Here is a 23,311-nt window from a genome sequence, read left to right as displayed (position 1 = left end):
GCTGGGAAACCAAATGTAACACGCAGTACCTTGTTACTGAAGCAAATATTGTATATGCCCGTGTATTTCCTGTTACTGAAACACACAAGACTTTTGTGTCCATACTTTATTAGTGTGTTTAAGGTTACAGGTAGAACTTCAACCTCTTAAGAACGAGGTATCAGGGTCATGTCACTTAAACAAGGGAAAAGTGCTGTCGTAAAAGTGTATCCGTTATCTGTGAGCGACTCGTCCCTTTAATGGAAGAATTCGGTATTATGAAATGGAGTTATGCTAATGTTATCAGATTTCAAGCACTCGCCCTGGAATGCCTTGTAACAAACAACTCCTAAGTGGGTTTATACCCTCCCTCGCCATTCCGCCAGAGGGCAGATATTTCGCACAATAATATTTGTCTCCAGGACCCTTCTAGTAACTGTAAGGGTCCTGGATCGCCCGCCCATCTTTCCAGCCACACCACAATCCATATAGAAGTCACACGCACACACACGGTATCTCCAGTAGATTTAAAGGAAAGTAATGTATCTGTTTTGCGACCTTTTGGAATTTGCTTCTTCTTGGGTCATTAGTTTCTGTAGAGTGGCCTGTTACCGAGAATTGATTCTACCGATTACTCTTCTGTTTTGAAATCTTAGAATGTCGTCCTTACTAAGATAAAGCATTGTGTAATCTGTATATGATTTTATTTACAATTGATTGTTTATTTGTAAGCTTTATACAAGTCTTATTATTATTATTATTATTATTATTATTGTTGTTGTTGTTGTTGTTGTTGTTGTACGCGACCAGTCAGAAATGACGGCTAAATATTTAGATAGTTATGCACGCACGGTATGACTACACCCTGTGCCCCCTACCCAAGGGACAGGGAGAGACCGAGTAATCATACGCTCGATAGTGTTGCTCAGCTGGACAGAATATATATATATATATATATATATATATATATATATATATATATATATATATATATATATATATATATATATATATATATGTTTATCCAAACACTTGTTCTTAATTATATATGCGAGATTATTATTATTATTATCATTATTATTATTATTATTATTATGATTATTATTATTTTTATTATTATTATTATTATTATTATTATTATCAGTCTGGTTTCTCGTCTTTCCCTTCTCTATCAAACCACCATTTTTATTAGACTCTCAAATATCTTTGGTTTCCTATCTCGCCGTCAATACTTATACTACTGTCTCGCATTCTATACTTATATTACTGCCTGTCGTCTATACTTATACTACTGTCTTACTATCTATAGTGTATACTGATATTCACAGTCTCGCCGTTTAGCATCAGAACATTATAATCTTGCTCTTGAAATTCATTGGGATTAGGCATGAAGGGATCCAATAAGGATAGTAGCCCGGTGAGGAAAGCTAATAGCATATATATATATATATATATATATATATATATATATATATATATATATATATATATATATGTATATATATATACACTGTATATGTGTGTATCTATATATACTATATACACATATATAGCTATACATATATATATATATATATATATATATATATATATATATATATATATATATATATATATATATATTTATATATATGTGTGTGTGTGTTTGTATGTGTGTTTGTGTGTGTGTTTGTATGTGTGTTTGTGTGTGTATGCCGTATATATGTCTGTGTGTATATATATATATATATATATATATATATATATATATATATATATATATTGAGGTCATTAGCAGCGTTGAAGTAGATCAGTTATACATAAACTATGAAACGAGACTTGTGTCAGTCTGTTCAACAGAAATGAATTTATACAAAGTTTGAACAGAATTTCCGCCACTAGATTAGTAAGATCATTCCACAATCTGGTCTTAGGTGTAATAAAGCTTCTAGAATACTGTAATGGTCACCCTTATGATGGAGAAAGCAAGACTGATAGAATTATTTTTTTCCTTGTTAAGTCTAAAAGACCAAGCAGGTTGAGTATTTTACTTTCCCAATTCTTACTGCCATCCTTATTTTCTTATGTCAAATAACAGTATTATTATAAGCCACCAAAGTCATAATACTACTAACTTTTTCTTTTTGCTAAATATAGAATGATTTTCATATAATTTGAACAAGTAACCAGATAAATTTTACGTTTTGTGTTTGTCTTACGAATTGCTAACCCCATCATCAGAAAGTTAAGGCTTATATATGTGCAATATTTGCCCTTGTGCTAATTCCATCAAGATTTTCTATATTCTGTTATATCGTCAAGGATCACACTATAATTTTATAATTTCATTAGTATCGAATAAAGATTTCGATTTAATTATTATTATTATTTTTATTATTATTATTATTATTATTTTTATTATTATTATTAACAAAGTTACTATCCTTATTGAAAAAGCATACAGTTATAATCAATGCCTATGCAAATTCATTCTTTTTGCATGACACTGCCGGTGCATTACTTTACTGTAATTTTATATTTTAGAAGTCAAAATGCCTGTGATAATCACTTCCCTTCATTAATAAATCCTCTTATGTAAATAAAATGTCACATTTCCTTTCTCTCCCATTGGAACAGGCGACAGGATCGTCGGAATCAACGGCCGTTCAGTCGAGAACCTTCCTTACGTAGGAGCCGTGGAGCTCCTGAGGCAAATCGACAACGAAGTCACCCTGCTAGTCTCACAGCCCGTCGCTTCGTCCCCGGGAGACCCCAAGGGCTCTTCCTCCTACAGTAGAGACGTCAGATCTCAAAAAGAGTCTCCAGTCGGCATCGCTGGGGATAATAGCTCTGCAAAGGACATCGGGAACAGTGGGTCTTCGAAGGATTACGATGGGAAAGGTGAGAGAGGTGAAACATTTGTAAAATTGGTGGTTCTAACGAGTGGCTGTGCTTTGTTGTATTTACATTCAGGGTTTAGGAAAACTATATTTGCTTGAGAGAGAGAGAGAGAGAGAGAGAGAGAGAGAGAGAGAGAGAGAGAGAGAGAGAGAGAGAGAGAGAGAGAATTAGATGGCAAGATAAGGTGAAGGATGATATGGAGAGAAGAGGTTTGGAAGAGGATGCCTTTGATAAAAGACATTGGAGAGGGTGCATCAGGCAACGTTCCTCTTTATATAAGGATAACGGAGAGAGAGAGAGAGAGAGAGAGAGAGAGAGAGAGAGAGAGAGAGAGAGAGAGAGAGAGAGAGAGAGAGAGCTCTCACTTAGTATACCTTGTGATGTGAAAGTACGCATAATGAATTACTGACATAATCTTTGATCCAAAATTATAGCCCTTATCTGTTTTATTTGGCCGTTTGAACTTCTCACTATATTTAAGCCTCTTCAGCGATTATTATTATTATTATTATTATAAGTAATAACTTTGCCATCTTCCTTCGCAGGCTCTGCGAAAGTGCAGATTGTGGGAGGCGCCCGTGCTTTTATCCGGGAAGTCCGGTCTGGTCCTGTCACAGTCATAACTGTCAATAATGATCCGTCAGTCACCAGCGCCGCCCACGTCTCACCTCTCAGCACTCCCACCCGCACGGGAAATGTGAAACAGGTACTTATTGACGGATGAATAGTTATTAAAGCATTTTGAAGTTACAATTCATCAGTGTTTATATCCATGCAAATTTTGAAAAATATATTTTTGTCGACTGAATAATTATTTTTGTAAAATGACTTCAAATAATCGCCAAAGTAAGGTGAGAAAAATCATGATTAATTTGTATAATCATAAATTCGAGGAAAACAAACCATTTTCACCATTTGATTGACTCATCTTTTATTTTTTCGAATTTTGAAAATTTTCCTTGAATGTAAATCATATATAATCACAGTCGAAACATTTATGATTGTCTGAGGTACTGTATATATGGAGTTTTATCCTCACTTACTGATTCTAATGCAGTAAGTTAGTCATAAGTTATTTTATAAGGATAAATGTTTTCACAATTTTTTATCTTATATTCTAAATTTTTATTATCATAATAATTTAGCGTTTTAAATCCTTCGAATTTTGTTACAACTTTTAAAGACGTATTCTTGGGTTTTTATGACTTTCCGTAATTAATCTCACGAATTTGGTAAAAATAAAATTATTTATGAATTTTTGGTTTTAATGCATTGTCGTACCTAAATTAATGTAATCCCATGAATTTAATGTATTGTTTTTATATTCTATGATCTTTTGTAAGATAATTTCCATTCTCTTCACTCTTTTTTTTCACTCTTTGAAGTCACAGAAAAAGGCTGAACGTGAGTAACTTGATCTAGATTTTCCAGTAAACTGTAAGCACTCTGTAATGCATCTGCTTGAATATTGGATTTAAGGACCAGTTGTTTTTTTTTTTTTTTTTTTTTTTTTTTTTGCTTTATTTGTTGCTATTGTTCTTGTAGTTGTCGCTCTCTGTGTCTACACTGATATTCGAACTCGCTAATATAAACGAGAGAACTGTAAAATTTCCCCTTTTTAAAGAAATGTATAGAGTTTTCATATGATTTTCTTAGCAATAGCAAAGTATCTTAGATTTCAAAAGAAAATTCTTGGGGATGAATATGTAATTCTTTTGACTATTTTAGGCTAAAAGAACTCTCTTAAGACATTTTACAGGAATGTTTAGGGTACGTATCTATTATTAGTAAGGTTGACTAGATATTTTTAAAGGTCATGATTAGAAAGTACGCTGTCGTCTACTTAAACTGGGGGAGGATTTTAGTTCTTTGTTATTTTTTATTAAGTTCAGTATATTTCCATTTTTTTTTAATATTGTTTTGTCCATTATATCATATTTTGTACTCAGCTTTCGTAACATGAAATCACTGATTTTTTTTTTAGGATTCTACTCTTGTTTTAAATTACTAAATTTACTTGCGTGAATAATTCCAATTCTTTTTTTTTTTTTTTTTTTTTCGTTTTTATTGTATTCAAAATATTTTTTTTTATATCGTTCATTATCAGTAAATGCCTGTTTCTTATATCCTTTTTTATATAAAATTTTTTGTCACTCTCTATACCTTCAACTATTATAAAGAAAGAGACTATGCTGGCATTAGGGAAGTAATTAGAAATATGTTGGCTGACAGTTTAAATTTCATTTCATTTTTTGTAGTTATGTTCTAAAGATTTGTTTTCTGTATACAGCATGGCACAAAGTATAATATTATTGATAATACTTTACGCCATGATAGTTTATCCAATTAAAATTACTATCACTGTTTGTTACTTGTAGTACTGGCAATTAAGTAAAGTTAAAGCTTGTATGTGCAAAAATTGCTTGTAAATAATGTATTTGCTATATAATAAATCATGTATGAGGATAGACTTAATCAAATCGAAGTAGACGAAGTCGTTAAGCAAGATTGGCAGTTGAAAAATAGAGTTGCCACCGTATTTGCTAAGTTGTAGTACATTGCACATAGCTCAGGTTACCTCCACATTTTCCTTTGAGTCATTGCATTTGGATCGTTAATGCCTCTTCCTCCATATTTAAATATTAACAAAATCTAACCATCCATTTTGATAAAACGGAGCAAGCCTCCGTGTACCTTAGTCTGTATTTTTATTGTTTCTAAACTCTCGTAGAAATGAAAATCCGAATCTCAACGCTGAATCTGTGTATTTGCGAAATATTGTTGCCAATTTTGAGGTGTGAGTTTTGCTTTACTGTAAATGTTCGTTGTTTCAGTGTTATTCTTTAATGAGGAGTTAGGTAGGTAGTTTAGCAAGACTTGGTTTATTTACACTGCTTGTATAGGTGGCACTTGCACAGTGTATTTGCAAATTCGCACTACCCAAACCAAACCTGTGTCAGCGTTATTACTTTTCCATATTTTGTTTACATGCCTAGAGGGTTGTCTGCATAAATACTGTATAATATTTTCATCATATAATGAGCGTGAATCCACCCCATATATATTTGAAAATAGTTGGAAAGAAGAGAAAATGTTAGATATAGTTTTCTGTCATGCCATGAACCAAACGCTGTTCTCTTCTTCTATCGACAGATATAAAGAGCCAGCGACCTACACCTTCTCCACGACCAATACCTTCGTTACGCAGCAGTGCAACTGCTCTTTCCGAGTCTCCGAAGCAGAGCTCGAAGCTCCCCCATTCAGTGCAACGCACTCGATCTCTGTACCATGCTTCTGTAGCAACAGTACAAGTCGGTAGTTTGGACTCGCCGTCGGTAGAGTGTGGGGAAGTAATGGGATCTCACAGCCATCAAGCTACAACGTCAGCTTTATCCAAAGATACTAAAGTTTTTAACCTTAATACCAAATGTACCACCGATGATGATCGATGGATTGTTAAGGAAAACGAGAGTAATAATAAACCCTATAAACAGTACCAGGCGGTGTTTGATGTCGAGTCCTCTTGTAAAGAAACACAAAACCAAGGGGAAGATGGTATGAATGCTGCCAGTAAAAGCATGATTACTGATGAGACCCATTGTAAAAATACTAATAGTTTAGATGACCTGATCTGCCCAAGGACGGAAAAGACAGCCACTGTAAATAATTTAGTCTCTAATAGTTTAAGTGAACATACTAACAATAGCCTTAGTAAAGTGCATGTATTAACTAACTATGGTACAAAACGACTAACCAAAGCTAATAGTGCAAGTGAATTCCCTAGTTATAGTGTCAGCAATGATAGTAAGTGTCATCAGAAAATTAACGCAAGTCTTCAGAAGAAAATGCAGAAGTCTGAGGTAAGTGATCCATCGGAGGTGTCCAAGTCTTCAGGCCATTCTTCATTGGTTCCATGGCAAGGATCATCTGAATGCCTGGAGCATTGCTCGATGCGATCCATCGCTTTTGACAATAACTTGCCCAAAGATACAATGCTCGATCGTGTATTAAGGTGTTTTGAACCCTTTAGTTCTCTAAAGCCTCAAGATACACTGGTGTCACGAATGCCTAATATAGAAGCAGCTAATGTTCCACCCATTTCAGATAAAACTTCCAAAGAGTATTGGGATGACCAACATGATGCGACGGATAACTGGAAACCTAATTTGTTCTTCAAGGATTTTTCCTTGGAAGAGCAACAGTTTCCTGAATCAGAACAAGGTAGTATAAGCTCAGCTGCTGATCAGTGCAGGTTATTGTCCGATTTCTTGATTTCCCCATTGGACCAAGAGATATCCCCAATTATTTCACAGACAGTGTCTTCCACATCCCCAGATATTCATACTGCTCGATATGTGGCTGAAATGCCATCACCAGTAGGCAGTGAAGAAAATTTCATCATAACTCCTCCAGAAGAATTTCAAGGGGAAGAGGTTTTGAAACCATTTTCCCAGCATTTGCATCTAGAAATCGATTCTAATGAAAAAGAGAAGAAAGTTGAAATATCTCACAGAGGGGAAGAGGACAAGCCATTAGAGGAAGAATCACTCCAAGACCTCAAGCCAATTAATGATTCTGAAGAAGAAAGAGATCCAGGGCCACCTGATATTTTAGGAATAACGGGCAAATTCCGTCTTATTACTGAGAGCGAGTATCGCAGAGCTTTTGAAGGTGAGGAAGAGACTTCTACATCCCTAGGTGAAATATTAGAAAGTTGCAGCAATACACCCCCAGAATGTTCTTTAAGTAATCTTGAGCATCCTTTAAGAGCTGCTTATTTGAGGACACTTTTGTTAGAAAATCAAGATTCAGATGAAATCTCACAAAGTCAGGAGATTAAAGAAGAAATTTGCACAAGTGTGGACCGAAGCAATCCAGTGGATAAAACCTCTAAGAAAGATAGTGGTGCAGAATTGTCTAATATTGAATTTATACCAAAAAGCAAAGAAATCGTTGAAAGCTTAGAAAGGACAGACTATCCTCTTTCCGGTGACAGTGCAAAATTAGTGAGTCCAGATGTACTTGGCAACGAAGAAATGAAAACCAATCTCCCAGGTGGTACTAAACCTGTCAGGAAACTGTCAGATATGAGAGCATCAAGTGTCACAAGTAGTGGCAGTTCAGGCTCGCCTCCACCCATAGACTTTGGCACTCACCCTTTCTCCCTGTCTGATCTAAGCAGTGAAAAACCCTGTTCAGAACAGATCAAAGACGGTACAGGTGTATCTGAATTGAGTGATAGTAGTGTGACATTGGATAATAACAATGGTTTCTTCTCTTCGAAAGATAAATCTTTTAAATTACATCGAATGTATCCAGACACCAACAGCGATAGTGAAGAGGAGAGTGACACTCTAGAAGTAAATAAGAGAATAGATACAGATCGTTCAGTAGAGTCTGAGGAGAGTGAAGAGGTCGAGCTGTTTATAAACAATCCAGAATCAATGATTATCTCACAGATAAATCTTCAACCAGAACCAAATACTTATGAGGCATTGTTGCTCGAATTGGAAAACAAAAAATTTTCCCCAAGGAAGGAAGAGAGTTTGATACCAAAACCGGAAGATATCATTGACTCACAGTTCAGTCAATCTTTACAGCCTTCGCCAACACCATCTACCGATGGGTGGGGTATTGGAGCAAAAAACTTGGTATCTGATGAAATTTTAAGTTTAGAAGGTGATGATTTCGTGAATTATTTAGAAACAGTTGTCCAAGAAGTAGAGACACAGCCATGGGAATCCGAGGAAACAGAAGATTTGGAATATTTAAGTGAAGAAAAAACAGCTGGAGGGTCACACCATCAAGGCCCGGAAGATAGTGAATCACCAAACCAAGAAAAGGGGGATTCCAAGACAGCTGCACCATGTGTAACATCGTTGTCATCAATAATGCATAAAAGTGAAGGATCTCATTTTACTAAAGACACTGAATCGAAACCAGCTAACCACTCTAGAGGTGAAATGTTACAAAATGTGATATCAGAAGCTGCTTCCTCCTTGAAGACCACAAGACCATTCTTCTTACCAAAGGAAGAGCCATCGTCTGTTAGTCAGGAAAGGAATGGAGATCCACCATACTTTCAAGTAAAGCATGGCTTCGAAACATTTTTTTCAAGTATTTCCATCAATGTTAGTGACCCAAAGGACAAGAGCTCTGGCCCAGATACAAAGAACGTGGGTAATAAAACATCCTCTGAAGAAAAATGTGCCAAGGACCAATTGGAGGCAACAACAACACTTCCGTCCCCACAGTGTTCAAGTAGTGAGGTGGTTACATCTATCACAAAGTATAGAAATTCCCCTCATATTGTGACTCTGAAAGTCAAGTTAGACCACAGTGATGAGGGGTGTAAAAGACTGGATGCCATACCTGAACGGTTTGAGGATATCCCTCTCTGCTATGCTGAAAGGGACAAATCTACTGCCTCGTTCGAGGGCATAGCCAGCTCTTCCCCTGAGGATGACCCTGCTGCGTTGCAGTCAACAAGCCATTGTAAGTATACTGGTGTAGTGGCCAAAGAAATTGAGTTTCAAATGATGTTAAAAGATGTGTAGATAAACAAGATCCATATATTGTCTAAAATATGTTAAAAGGAAAATCTTATTGTATCAGATATACTTATGATAAGTTTGAAAAAAATAGTGAAATAATCTGGATAGATTGCTTTAGTGGGATTTAAGGTCTGACTTATATTTAGTTAGAAGTGTCATATCATGAATGTTTTGTTTCATTAGTAGCTGACAGATGTATTTTACTGAAGCAACAAAAATTGGTTCTTAATTATGCAAATAGATGAAAAAAAGTAGGAGAGAGTAACATGAATATTTCTTGGTATTTAATTACTGAAAAATTCTTGTATTATAGGAACAGTTTCTTCTCGTCTCTTTTTTTCAAAATTAATAGATAAAAGAAAACGTTAGACGTCAGGCATCTGTCTTTCATGTCTCAAATGCTGTCCACTAAAGAAAACATTTACAAAACACAAAGAATTATATTTTATTCATGATAGAATGGTTGATCACTCTTAAGAGGATTACAAAGTTTTCATATATTCAACAAAAGTTATGCTTCCTACATGATTGTGAGGTTTTTGTATAGATACATATTAGAGGCGATACTTATAAATATATGAATCACAATAATCTATTCAAATATGATAATGGATTGTAGCCCGCGGTTTCAGGTTTATTTTTTGAAAAGATCATTCAGTCTTGGGTGGTGCTCTGTTGTATTCATTATGGTTTGATGCTGATTGTAGCAATATTTGAATTGCAATTCAACCCATACAACAATATGCTTAAGAAATTGGAAATTGCCCTTTTCCACCTGTGAATAGGCCCCTCTCATTTAAGCCATTATCAACATGGGCGGCAGTTCAACGATACAAGCAGCACAAACTTAATCTTGAGCTTTAGATACTCTTATTTATTTGAGACCTTTCTGAAAAATAGCAGAAGCCACGGCTGGGAATCCATGTATTATGGATTCAAACCTCACCTCACTCTCGTCTGCACCTGCTGAAACACCGCCTTTTTGGATTAAGCCTAACTCTTGACGGCTTGTCAACATCAGTCATTTTGCTTTGTTGCCTTAAACATGGGGTATTTTTTGGTCCAAGTTACTTTAAAGGGTCTGCGAGACAATTTTTATAGGCAAGGAACTGTGACATTGCCCAATCAACCAGAACAATGCCCTAGAGACAGGCCATATTACATATGATCAGCGTCGAAGCCTCCTCTCCACGAAAGCTAGGATAAAGGAGGGCCGGGAAATGGCTGCTGATTACTCAGCAGATGGACCTATAGGCTCCCTCCAAACCTCCCATCCTTAGCTAAAAAGGATGGTGAGGTTGCAGCGACTCGAACCCCAGTCTAGCAATCATCAGGCAATGAAGCTACCACGAGGCCACCACAACTTTAAAGTGATTTTCCAGTGGGGTGACCTCAGACCTATTTTGGTCTTAGAGGCTTCAAAAAATTTGTTTGTAATTTTATAATCTTGGAGAATTGAGATGATCTGTTAGGCATTTCCTTGTCTTGGGATTTCAAAAGATATGTAAGACAGTTTATGGTCTCGTTGAATTGGTATGATTGCTTTGCCTTTTCTTGCCTTGATGACATCAGAAGGTCCATTAGGCATTTCTGGTCTTATTATCTTTAGAAAATCTTTGAGGCATTTTCCAGTTTTGGAACCTCGGAAGTTTTCTGAAGCTACTTGAGATTATGAGCAGTGATGTAGCTATGTATTTGTGGAATGTGGGTAGAATTTTAGGCCCGATGGGCCGAAGCCTTATAAGAAGTCTGAGAGTGCTTATGGTCCCCAGAAGCTGATAGTTTCGATTGTATATGGGGTATTCCGATTATTCCTAGCAACTTATACAGAGATTATGTTTTTGTGTAATCTATCCTTACTTTTTGCTTTTTTCATGTTTGATTAGATGAATGTCATTTCTAGTTATTTGGTATTAATTTGAAATTAATTTTATTAAATTATATAAAAAAAAACATTTTAACTTGTTACATTGCACATCATTAATCAGTAGTGCAATGTATCGACAATTGAAATAAATGTCAGTTTTATTCAAGGATCCAAAAAAGGAACTTCACTTATTGCAATAAGTGGAACAGATCGACAAACTTATTCGACCTTTACATATCCAAAATCAGGTCTCCTTGGATGTTTTCCAGCAAATTCTCTTATTACATCTTTGAGACCTACACCAAAATACCTGTCACTTAGCATGAGTGCCAGGCATTAGGCGAACATTTCTCATGTTGCACTTAAACCTATACTTGATGTTCTTGAGCCTGCTGTGTGATTTGTCAAAAATGATGATGAAATGATAAAACGTATTATATTATTACATTTACACTGCATCAAAAGAACAATGGTTACGACAATTACTGCAGCCACTGAATTATAAACATCTCTCATGCAGCTAATTGTTTGAGAAATATATTCATGATGAAATACTATTTTCCCTTCTCCCCAATTTCTGTATGGGGGCGTGCAGTCCTCCTTCCCTCGTTTGGCTACCTCTTTGATGGAAACTTCAAAAGATCTGGGGTGGTATTTTCTGTTCATTAGGACTTCAAAAGGTCTATAAGGTATTTTCTGGTCTTGTGGACTAAAAGTCTCTCCTCTCTTGGTCTTCTCTGTGTTACTTGAAGGAAAGGAATTTTTTTCTGAATCCAGTAGCGTTTTCGATTCATATAAGTTTTCTTACTGTCAATTGTATATGTAATAGGAAGAATATTCATTTCTAGATACTAATCAATTTCATATTGATTAATGGATTTTTTTGTAGACCCTTCTCTCTCTCTCTCTCTCTCTCTCTCTCTCTCTCTCTCTCTCTCTCTCTCTCTCTCTCTCTCTCTCTCTCTCTCTCTCTCTCTCTATATCCAGTAGATTTACCTTTTCAATCATTTTACATTTTCATATTTAACTATGATCTCTATTTTTGTTATAAGGTATTTGCTAGTGTACCTGTCCAGTTAATGTCGGGCAATTTTCTTCATTCTTTAATTTTCCTCCTCGACAAACACTATTTCTGTTTGTTATCATACAATCTCTCTCTCTCTCTCTCTCTCTCTCTCTCTCTCTCTCTCTCTCTCTCTCTCTCTCTCTCTCTCTCTCTCTCTCTCTCTCTGTGCTAAACTTTTTCAAGACCCAGGCTGTCAAGACCCCGAGGTCCTCAACCTTCTCTCCACTTTAATGCGAGACCTGTCGATATTATCCTCGAGATGACAAGTGTGTCAGAAAACTGTTGTATCCACTATTCCGAAAAGAGAACCTTTCTATTTCCACTTTTTCTTTCCTCTTTTTTTTTCAGGGGTGTATGTGTAGGTGCCTCATACTGTTGATGGCAAATATCATAGAAGTGAAGTTAGAAAATAGAAAAATACACAATTAAATTTAAGATACATGTCTTGTAATAGGATACGAGCATGTGGTTTCCTCTCTCTCTCTCTCTCTCTCTCTCTCTCTCTCTCTCTCTCTCTCTCTCTCTCTCTCTCTCTCTGGTCACCTCATTATTATTTTTATTGATATTATTATTGTTATTAGTACTAATAGCTAAGCTACAACCCTAGTTGGAAAAGCAGGATGCTACAAGCCCAAGGGCTCCAAAAGGGAAAAATAGTCCATTGAAGAAAGGAAATAATGAAATAAATAACTTATATGAGAAGTAATGAACAATTAAAATAAAATATTTTAAGAAGAGTAACAACAGTGAAATAGATCTTTCATACATAAACTGTTCTGTTCTACATAAAAACATTAGCTGATAAAATGGTCCACTTGCTTGTATTTTTTGTTAATATTTGTACGAAAATGAAATAGACATATAACTATTGATGCCACAATATCCCGATTTTAATTGTTTTAGTCTTAAGACAAAACTGAAAATGTATCAGGTTGGCGAAGGCATTAGCCACCCGTTGAGATATTACCGCTAGAAAATTATAAGGTCATTTGACTGGCCAGCTAGTACTACATTAGATCCCTCATTGGTTGCGGCTCTTGTTTCCTTTTCCTACACATACATGAAAGCTGGCCTATTGTTTACACATTCTCCTCTTTCTCATACACTTGGTAACACTAAGATGACTGAAAAACTCCTCTTTATTCAAGAGGTTAATTACTGTATTGTAATTATTCAGTGGCTATTTTTCTCTTGGTAAGTGTAGAATAGACTCTTTAGCTATAGTAAGTAGGTATTCTAGAAGGGCACTCCAAAATCAAACCATTGTTCTTTAGTCTTGGGTAGTGCCATGTCCTCTGTACCATGGTCCTCCACTGTCTTGGGTTAGAGTTCTCTTGCTTGAGGGTACACTCAGACACACTATCTTATGTTTCCTTATTTCCTCTTCTTATTGTGCTATTTGCCCTATTGGAGGCTTTGGGCTTATAGCATCCAGGTTTTCGAAATAGGGTTGTATCATAATAATAATAATAATAATAATAATAATAATAATAATAATAATAATAACCTGTTACGTAAATTAATAGCAATGTAATTTTTTTTTTCAATTTTTAAATGAAGATATGTGCTTATAGATTACTAATAGTTTGTTGTAACCCAAGCTATGTCTATTGTTGTAATTATTTTCAGCCACACTATTGGGCTAAAATACACATTTCAGTGGACTGGTCTGAATAATCGTATCTTATCAAAATATATACTGTTTATTGGAAATCAAGTTCTCAGGTACATTTACAATGTATTTAATGGTAATACTAATTGGCCGTTGTTCAGGTGATAGTTTTATTAGAGAATGCAAGATTCAATCTCTTGTATATTTCCTATTTATTATTAGTTACGTATTTTAAAGGCCGCTCGTGAATGACAGAGGCAAGGGACAGTGACAATGACCTAGAGACTGAACACATACACATATGACTAGCGCCCAAGGCCCATTCTCCATCCAAGCTAGGACCAGGGAGGGCCAAACCTTCAAGTGATTATAAGCTAGTATAGATTGTAATTTATAAGGCGATGCATTGTAACCGCTGCTAGAGTGGGAGACAACGTTATGACGTCATTAGGGGTGTGGCTATATTATTATTATTATTATTATTATTATTATTATTACCATCATCCTTTGCTCACAAAGATGGTAAGGTTGCAGACATTTCTAGAAACCATCGAGCTTGAGTGGGTCTCGAACCCGAGTCCGGCAGAATGCCAACCAGGGAAGAAACCGTAAGACCACAAATCTACTCGTCAAGTTTGTACGGAATTTAAGATACAAATGAATAAGGGTAATGACTGAAAGGACCTTAGCGAAATAGAATGAAATTCAAGTAAAGATAACTAAAGGATTAATATTAACAAATACTTTCGTAAACACTTTTCGAGGAGTATCAAAGCTTCAATTAAACATACAAAAATTGCATCAGTTCAAATGATTCGTTCTAAACAACATAATGTGTATCGGTAACTTCATTTTGATTAAGGGAATTGCTTTACCCAAAAAATGCATTATCCTTGCAACTAAGGGTTGTAATGACCTAGTGGTAGCGTCCTTGCATGGTGATTGTAAGAATGGGGTTCGAGTCCCGCTTAAAATCGTTAGTCCCTTTGGTCGCTGCAACTTCACCATCCTTGTGAGCTAAGGATGGGTGGTTTGGGGGAACCTACAGGTCTATCTGCTGAGTCATCCTTGGTCATAGCTTGGGTGGAGAGGGTGCTTGGGCGCTGATCATTTGTAATATGGTCAGTCTCTAGGGAATTGTCCTGCTTGATAGGGCAATGTCCCTGTCCCTTGCCTCCGCCATTCACAAATGGCCTTTAAACCTTTAATGATCGTTTTCACAACCAGAATTCTTATCAGTATTTAGCTTCGTTATCTGACTAATGATGCACACTTCCCCCCCCCCCTCCGCATCGCAACTCTGTGTTGAATAGTCTTCTCAGCCCCAGCGCGGCCCATATGACCTAATTTCATAATTTTAATCATCACAGAAATGGAAAATATTCAAAGAAAAATTACTGCGTGAAAAGAATAAACATAATACATAACCTGAACAAACATGTCGTAAAACAAACTATAGCATTAACTATATATGCAAGGATTTTGTACTCAATGAGTCAAAGTTAACCCTCGACATGTTTTGAACAAGTTTAGATTATTATCGATTACAAGTTTAAAGGAACCTCGTGAGCGGTAGTGTTTGAAGGTATCTCGTGAGCGGTAGATACAATAGATAGATTGTTGCGCTTTCACTCAATGTCTCGGAAATCGAGTGTCCAAATATGATCAGCATCCAAGCATCGTATTCCTTTATATACTTACTGTTGTTATTAATCTGAATGTTACTCCTTTGAATTCAGGCGAAATTTAATCTGATTATACCAAATGTGAGGAAAATTAGTTTTCCTATATTGCAGTTAGAATTAAAATTATTATTTATCTAAGTTTTTTTTTAACTATATATTTTAGCGGTAGACTTCCAAATAAAATGTAGGTTTTTGTATCATTTTATGTTAAAATGAGAATATTTTGCCATGGTGTACCAGGTTACATAAATCGTCTTACAAAGGTTAGTTATTAATCCGGTTTTGCATATTCTTGAAATGAAATAAGCTTCATTTTCTTGATAGGAAGAGGTTTTAGCATTTATTGATAGGAAGAGGTTTTAGCATTTATTTCAGGCATCTTTATAGTAGTAATCAAAGTCTCTTATTGCACAATTAGCACAAGAGCTTAACGATACAGATTTTTGTTTTGCATGACTCAGAATTTATTAATTTACTCGAGATTTTTCTGATTATGGCACAATTATCATATATGTAAATACAGAACATGCATGTATTTTCATTGCTTTTCACTGTAATTGAACAATGTACAGTCCACTACTTGAAGACGAGATTTCTCCTTTATTATCTGATGACACTCAGAAGATTGATATTCTGGGTTTTAATCAGTGCTCTACAAAAATCATAATAGGGACAAGGATGAGATGTGAGAAATTGGCCTATCAATTTTTTCTGATGAGCAATCTAGACTATAATGATCTCTGTTGAATTTGGACTATCCTTTAAATAATTAGTAATAAATTTGCATTGTTTTATTTATGACTGATGCATTTATAGATACTTTGGTCATTTTTATGTATTTCAAATCATTGGGTCTTTGATGCTAGTCTTCTATCATGCGAAGTCACCTGATCTTTCCTTCTTCCAGTCTCCTCTTGGTAGATCTTTTCAGTCTCGTAGCTTCCCTAAGCACCTGCCAGCCCCACTACTGTATAGTACTTTCTTCTTTGTAACAGTGATTAACCACATTATAATGTACTTATGCTAGACTTGTGGATCTCGAATCTGTTTTTTTTTTTTTCTTCTTCTTCTTCTTAATAACAGAATATATTTTCTGAATCTCTTACTCTCATTTTTATTTTGTGTATTTATTAATATATATAGTTTATTTCCTTATTTCCTCTCCACACTGGGCCGCTTTCCCTGTTGTAGTCCTTTGGACTTGAAGCATTCCGCTTTTTCAACCCGTGTTTTAGTTTGGCTAGTATTGATAGAAATAGTTATGCGAGATTTCAACGCATATATTAACGAATGCCTCAGATCCGCGCCTGTTTTAGACATCATTCCGTTTTTTTTCACCAAACTTCAAATTCAACTTGCTTTCTTAACCCGTCAATTTTCTTTTTAGATAGAAGTAGTATACTAAAGTGTGCTTACCATGAGATAGGGTTCCAGTGATAAAGCATATTTTAGTGCTGATAACCCCGCAGATGAGGACCATACTGATGCTGTAATCTCATAATTAACTAAATGAATTTTTTTTCCACTCTTGTCTCCTCGTTTTTGTTGATTTTCTATTTGAAGAGGTACAATAATTAAGTATGTTTAATCTATCATCATCTATTTAAAATATATTTTTCTAGTTCTTGTTTCTATTGATAATGGTCCTCAGATATACAAATTTCGTTGTTTTTTTTTCACATGTGAGTTCTTTTACTCCTGACTTATGTCTGTATTGAATGGACAAGATTCTGTACTTAATTTCATATTCTTCTGAAAAAAAAATATCATGCCTTATACTTATAAATTTTAAAATTGCTCAAATCCAGTTTTAGCTTCCTTCTTCGTGGATCTGGTGTTTTTTTTTTTTCTTTTTTAGAAACGCATACCAAATAATTTCTATGCTAATTCATCTCTCGGTGATTTTGATTTTCTTAATGTTGTTACTCTGCTCCTCTTTTCATGTGCCTTTATGCTTATGAGCCTCTTTTTATTTGTGCATCCTTTTCAGACTAGAATTCTAGCTGGTTTGGTGTACGTTCCAGTGTGATCCTCAAAAGTTATTAACTATCAAACAATTTCATGCCTGTGGTCATTCTTCTTCTTCTCCTCCCATTTCTATATGAGGTTACTATTTCTAGTCGGCCTACTCTATCTTCCTCTGTCCTGTACATCTTGTTCTCTTAGGCCCTTTACCTTCATGTCATTCCATAATTTAGCTTTCCACCGGAATTTTGACCCTCCCCTCCTTCTGCCCTCCACCTCCATGTTCATAACCCTTTTACATATATGTTAATCTTCTCTCCTCATGTCATGACCAAACCATTTCAGTCTTCTTTCCTGAGCTTTCTTTGAAACCTCTAATAATTTGACTATCCCCCTGATCAATTCATTCCGGATGTTATCTTTTTTTGTGACACCACACATCCACCTCAGCGTTTTCATATCGGCATCTTCCTGTGTTCATTCTTGCTCTGTTTTTATTGGCCAAATATCTCCCCCCACAGAACATGGGTGGTTTAACAGCACTTTTATAAAACTTTTCTTATCACAAAGTATACCTGATAATTTTCTCCAGTTCATCCATGCACACTGAATTCTATAACTGACTTCTGCATCAAGGTTTCCATTTTTGCTCAAGATATTTGAAGGACCCTACCCCCTTTATGCCTTCTTGGCCTAATTTTACTGTTCCCTACCATTCCTTTCCAGATGTCCACTTATATTCTGCCTCTACTCTCAAGCCTCTTTTAAAGCCTCTACTCTCAAGCTCTCTCCATCTTTCTAGCTTGAGTGGACACTTTCTCTTGTTAGATTAGTCAACACAATCTCATCAGTAAACATCGTGCTCCATGGTACCTCTTCTCTAACTTCCGATGTTATAACATCCATCAAAATATCAAACACGAAGGGACTAAGGACTGAACCCTGGTGGATACCAACTTTCATCGTAAACTTCTCTGTAGTTCCAACAGTGCTTCTTACTTACCTGGTTGTCTGTGCATACATATCTTTCATTATTTTTCAGAAATTCTTTCCTCTCAAGCACATCCACGCTTACTGCCTAAGTACCCTATCATATACCTTTTCTAAATTAATAAACTTCAAATGTAGCCCTCTCTGTTTCTCTCCATATCTACTGTCTGCCTTATAGTGCAAATATTGCATCAACTGAACTCTTCCCTGGCATAAAACTATATTGTTCTTCGCAAATAGTGGTTTTCATTCTCAATCTTCCTTCCATAATCCTCTCAATTATTTAACTTGTATGTGATATCTTAATTCCTCTGTAGTTCCCACACTCCTGCACATCACCCTTCATTTTGTAGATCGGGACCATTTGCCTATTTATCCACATGTCTGAAATTTTTTATTGGTAATACATCTTGGTTATTAAATCCCACCGGATGTCTATGGCCTCCTCTCTTGAACACTTTCTCACTTCAGCTCGTATTCCAAAAGGCCCCACAGCTTTCCCCCTTCTTGCTTTTGTCCAGTGCCTTCTTAATCTCTTCTCTGCTGATATCCTAAACTAATCTTTCTTGAGGGTTTCCATCTCTTATTATTGTTCTGGTTTTTTTTTTTCTCAGTTAGTAACTCTACAGAACACTCCTTCCATCTAGCTATTATGCTTTCCTCTTTTGATAAAACTTCCCTTTTTGTCCTTAATCTGTCTGTGTTAGATCCTTTGGTTATTTATCTCTTGCTTTTGCTGTCTTGTGCATTCTATTTTGGCCTTCAGCTGTTTCTAAGTATTCATAGAGCTTATCCATTGCCACTGCTTTTGCCTGTGCTACTGCCCTTTTAGAGTTTTTATTTGCAATTTTCCAAGCTATCTTATTTTTCTCAGATTGATTCCTGTCTTAGGCTACTCCTGCTTCTTTTTTTCTTCTTTATCTTATCTTGGGTGTTAGGGTTCCACCACAAGCTCTCTTTCTCATTTGGTGGTTCTCTCCTAGATGTCTTCCCCAATAATTCTTCTGCTCTTTTAAGGATCATTGCCCTATTTCCTGTCCACCAGATGTTCACATCTGCCAATCTGATGCCCCCTAAGAACTGCTTCCTTAAATATCTCTCTAATTGCTTGGTGTTCTAATCTTCATCACTTTATCTTTTTCCCCATTCCAACTCGTCTTATCAAGAGATCTGACAATCCTTGCCTATGGTGTCTGCTAACACACTCTCCTTTAATGACATAAAAATGCTTTACTTTTGTTAAATTGGTCCTGTACATTAAAAAATCTATTTGTGTTTGTCTTCCCCCACTACTATAGGTCACACAGTCATCATTTGTGAAAAAGGTGTTGTTAATTATCATGTCAATTTCTACTGCAAAGTCTGTTATAAATTCTCTATCATCGTTCATTTCTCCCATGCCATGTCCTCCATGTATTTTACTAATGTTTTCCCGGTTGCCCCCAATGTCTCCATTCAAGCCTTCTCCCATAATTAGCCTTTCTTCTCACTCTGTTGTTGTCATGACTTCATCTATATCTCTCCAGAACTCATTTTTCGCCTCTTCACTATACTCGGTCTGTGGTGCATATGCACTTACTACATTCAAAATATGTCCACCATAACACGACCTTACTTTCATTATTCTCTCACTTTTCCTTTCATTTCTTTACCGATGAGAATCCCTACACCACTTCTTCCTGTTTCACCAGCTCTGCTATATAGCACCTTATAGCCATTGCCAGTATGCGCTTTGCATTATTCCCGCAACATCTTGTTTCCTACACACACAAAATGTCCACCCTCTTTCTCTCCATGACATCTGCCATTTCCCTTCTTCGACAATTCATGTTGCCTACGTTCATTGTTCCAATTATTATTATTTGAACTTGCTTATTTAGCTGCACCCGTCTTTGATACGGTCGGCCTTGTCCATTTATCGGGAAAGTTAGGCGAGGCCTCCATGCGTTACATGAGAGGCGTATTCCCTAACCTTCTACTGATAACTGTTTCTGGCTGTTCATGGTTTTGGCAAAATTTCTACAATCTGATGCCTTTACTGCTACCAACCTTCACCATTTACCTGGGCTTGGGACTGGCATAGAGTTCTGCTGGCTTGCACCCCCTATGCTGGGTTCTTGTAGTGATTCTTGTCTCTTAGTAATTTATTTTTGCAACTATTCTTCCTCAATTAGTAACTGGTTCATCCTCCTCCAAAGAAAAGAATGGGGCTGCAGCTTCTTAAACTATTATATTGTTGCTTTTAACTCATGATCACTAACGCATTTGAAGCTTTGCTTATCTCTTGCCTCATCACGCAACTTGAATGTAGCTCTTCTCTTTCAGGTATCCAGTATGGCTTCCACAAGACAAGATCTTCTAAGGGCGTTCTTTATTATCGAGTCGATGTTTGGTCAGAATCTCTGCTGGACTGAAGAGAATATTTATTTGTTGCTCTTTCTATTTATAACACATTTAGTAGTGTAGTACAAGGCTGTTAGAAATGCTTCCTGCTTTTGGCTTGACTCCTTTGCCACAGTAAATCTAATTCTACTTGGCATCCTGTTATAGCTTCTGATCCATTCTTCATTTTCTCAAGAGAACATGGTATATCTATTTGGTAACCTCAAATCCTTCTCTCCTAGGCTGGCCAGATAATTATTGTGTTATCCCTTTTGTCTCCTTTTTTTTTTTGAGGTGCTAATCTATCCATTATTCCTTTGATTTGAAAAAATCATGCGTGTCACAGTCAGCCGCATAACAGCCAAGGCCACTTGATACACCTATTTACTCTGTAGAAAGCAGTCCTTAGATTTCTCGGTTCGAGAATTGGTTTTCCCTGTCTCTGACTTCAAGATTTAGATCCACCCTTAGCATCTGTTGCCCTTTATTATTGTCTGAATTGCTTATTTTTGATGTGGCTGATGATTTTTTCTATCATTGTTAAATGTTACTTTATGTCAATCTCGTTTATTCTCTTATATTAGGCCAGATAGGAACAGTATTCAATGCTCGTACCCCGCTATTGTCAAAAATGAAAAGTAAAGCGCCTTCCTTCAAGCTCGATTGATTATACTCTAATGCTTGCGAGATCATGTACATAGGAGACAAGAATGGTTGCAGTAAAATGTTCAAAACTTATTACTTAACTTTATGAAATGAGGATAGCATTCTAAGAACACTTGGAATTATAATCCTGGTGTTCATGTTGGATACAAAACACTCGTTATTCCTTTTGTAAGATTCCCTGTATATTTCAAGGGGCTTTAAAGGAATAGTACCACCTACCAACAATATTTAAATAATTTGAAATGGTATGTTAAGTTAGTTGTTAGTAAACATTTTGTAATAAAGACAGTGATATTATTGAGAGAATCTTGTATTCAAACTCGGCTGACTGACGTCATTTTTGGCACAAATCCATTATATAAACTATCGTTGGAATTTCATGCCTGTTTCTAATTCCATTATGTATGAAGAGCAGTGTTATACCTTTATGTATTTATAGATAATGTGCAAAAGATTTCTGTAATGTCCTGAGAAAACCATACTCTGCAATGTCGAATATCATTCATTTTCAAACTATTTCTGGTAATATTTACCTACGGCATTGTAATAGAAAACGGTTATGGGTTGTCTTACTTAACATGCTCCAGAGAAAACGATTGAAACTTTTAGGGAAACTAATATAGATTCAATTATGGAGTCCTTTTACCTTGCATCATTCTTGTGGCTAAAAACATTACGTTGTAATTGTGGTCCATATTTTTCATTATCTTAGGCAAATGGCTGTCCCTTTTATATATATATATATATATATATATATATATATATATATATATATATATATATATATATATATATATATATATATATATATATATATATATATATATATATAAACAAATTGCAACTCGTGTTTTCAATATCCCTGGTACTACAAAACTCTTTTGCACAGTAGTATGAGATACCAGATTTCTCGGGGATACTAGAAATGATTTCAAGACTTGTTATGTTTAAAAACAATCAGTTAATAACAGAACATCTCTGGTTTTAGAGTACTGAAATACATTCTGTTCTCAACACCTTACTTGATTTTATTGATTATATAAAGGAAACATATATTTTTAAGTTTCCCGGACATTTACATGCAAGTTGAAGCAATGAATGGCCTCCCCAGGCATATGGCCTATATTTCCTTCATCAATACTACCTTTATCAAACTTTTATTTTTCAAACTTAATATAAAAGTTATTTAAGTGATGGAAGATATTTCTTTTGAAAGTGAAATTGTGTTTTGTGTCAGATTATTTCGTTGTGATTGTTTATTAATATTGAAGATTTTATTCCACACCGTTAAGTCGAAAATGTTGATTCCGGATGCTTAGGATAACGAAATGATCTTATTACTTCTGCCAACGAAGTTGGAGTGAGATTATGTTTTACCCGCTGTTTGTGTGTTTGTTTGTGTGTGTGTTTTTGTAAACAGCTTCTTGGCGACAATTTTAATTGTAGAGTAATGGAACTTGCAGGGATTAATTTGAATGTAAAAATCTGCAAATGATTAAAGTTTGGAAGGCCAAGGTCACGGTCAAGGAAAATGTTCAGTTCACATAATCAGCAATAAGTTTGGACATCGTTTTCACAGTGACTTCAAACTTGGTACATATTTGAGTAGTGTTTAAAAATCAACGCCAATTAATACATGTTAAGGTCAAAGGTAAAGGTCGAGCA

General features: G+C 35.6%; 1 protein-coding gene across 2 annotated transcripts in view; it reads left to right on the top strand.

Moving 5' to 3' along the window:
• The window catches only part of LOC137620779 (uncharacterized), a 650,311-nt gene that overhangs the window by 188,704 nt on the left and 438,296 nt on the right, over positions 1 to 23,311 (top strand). For both annotated transcript variants that reach the window (XM_068351207.1, XM_068351206.1), the window contains exons 17-20: positions 2,596 to 2,859; positions 3,405 to 3,565; positions 4,245 to 4,263; positions 6,013 to 9,354. In XM_068351207.1, coding sequence (XP_068207308.1) covers positions 2,596 to 2,859; positions 3,405 to 3,565; positions 4,245 to 4,263; positions 6,013 to 9,354 — 3,786 coding nt within the window. The remainder of the gene's footprint in view (positions 1 to 2,595; positions 2,860 to 3,404; positions 3,566 to 4,244; positions 4,264 to 6,012; positions 9,355 to 23,311) is intronic.

Source organism: Palaemon carinicauda, chromosome 27, assembly GCF_036898095.1.
Source record: "Palaemon carinicauda isolate YSFRI2023 chromosome 27, ASM3689809v2, whole genome shotgun sequence".
Classification (NCBI taxonomy): Eukaryota; Metazoa; Arthropoda; class Malacostraca; order Decapoda; family Palaemonidae; genus Palaemon; species Palaemon carinicauda.
This window is presented reverse-complemented; position numbering and strand designations above follow the sequence as displayed.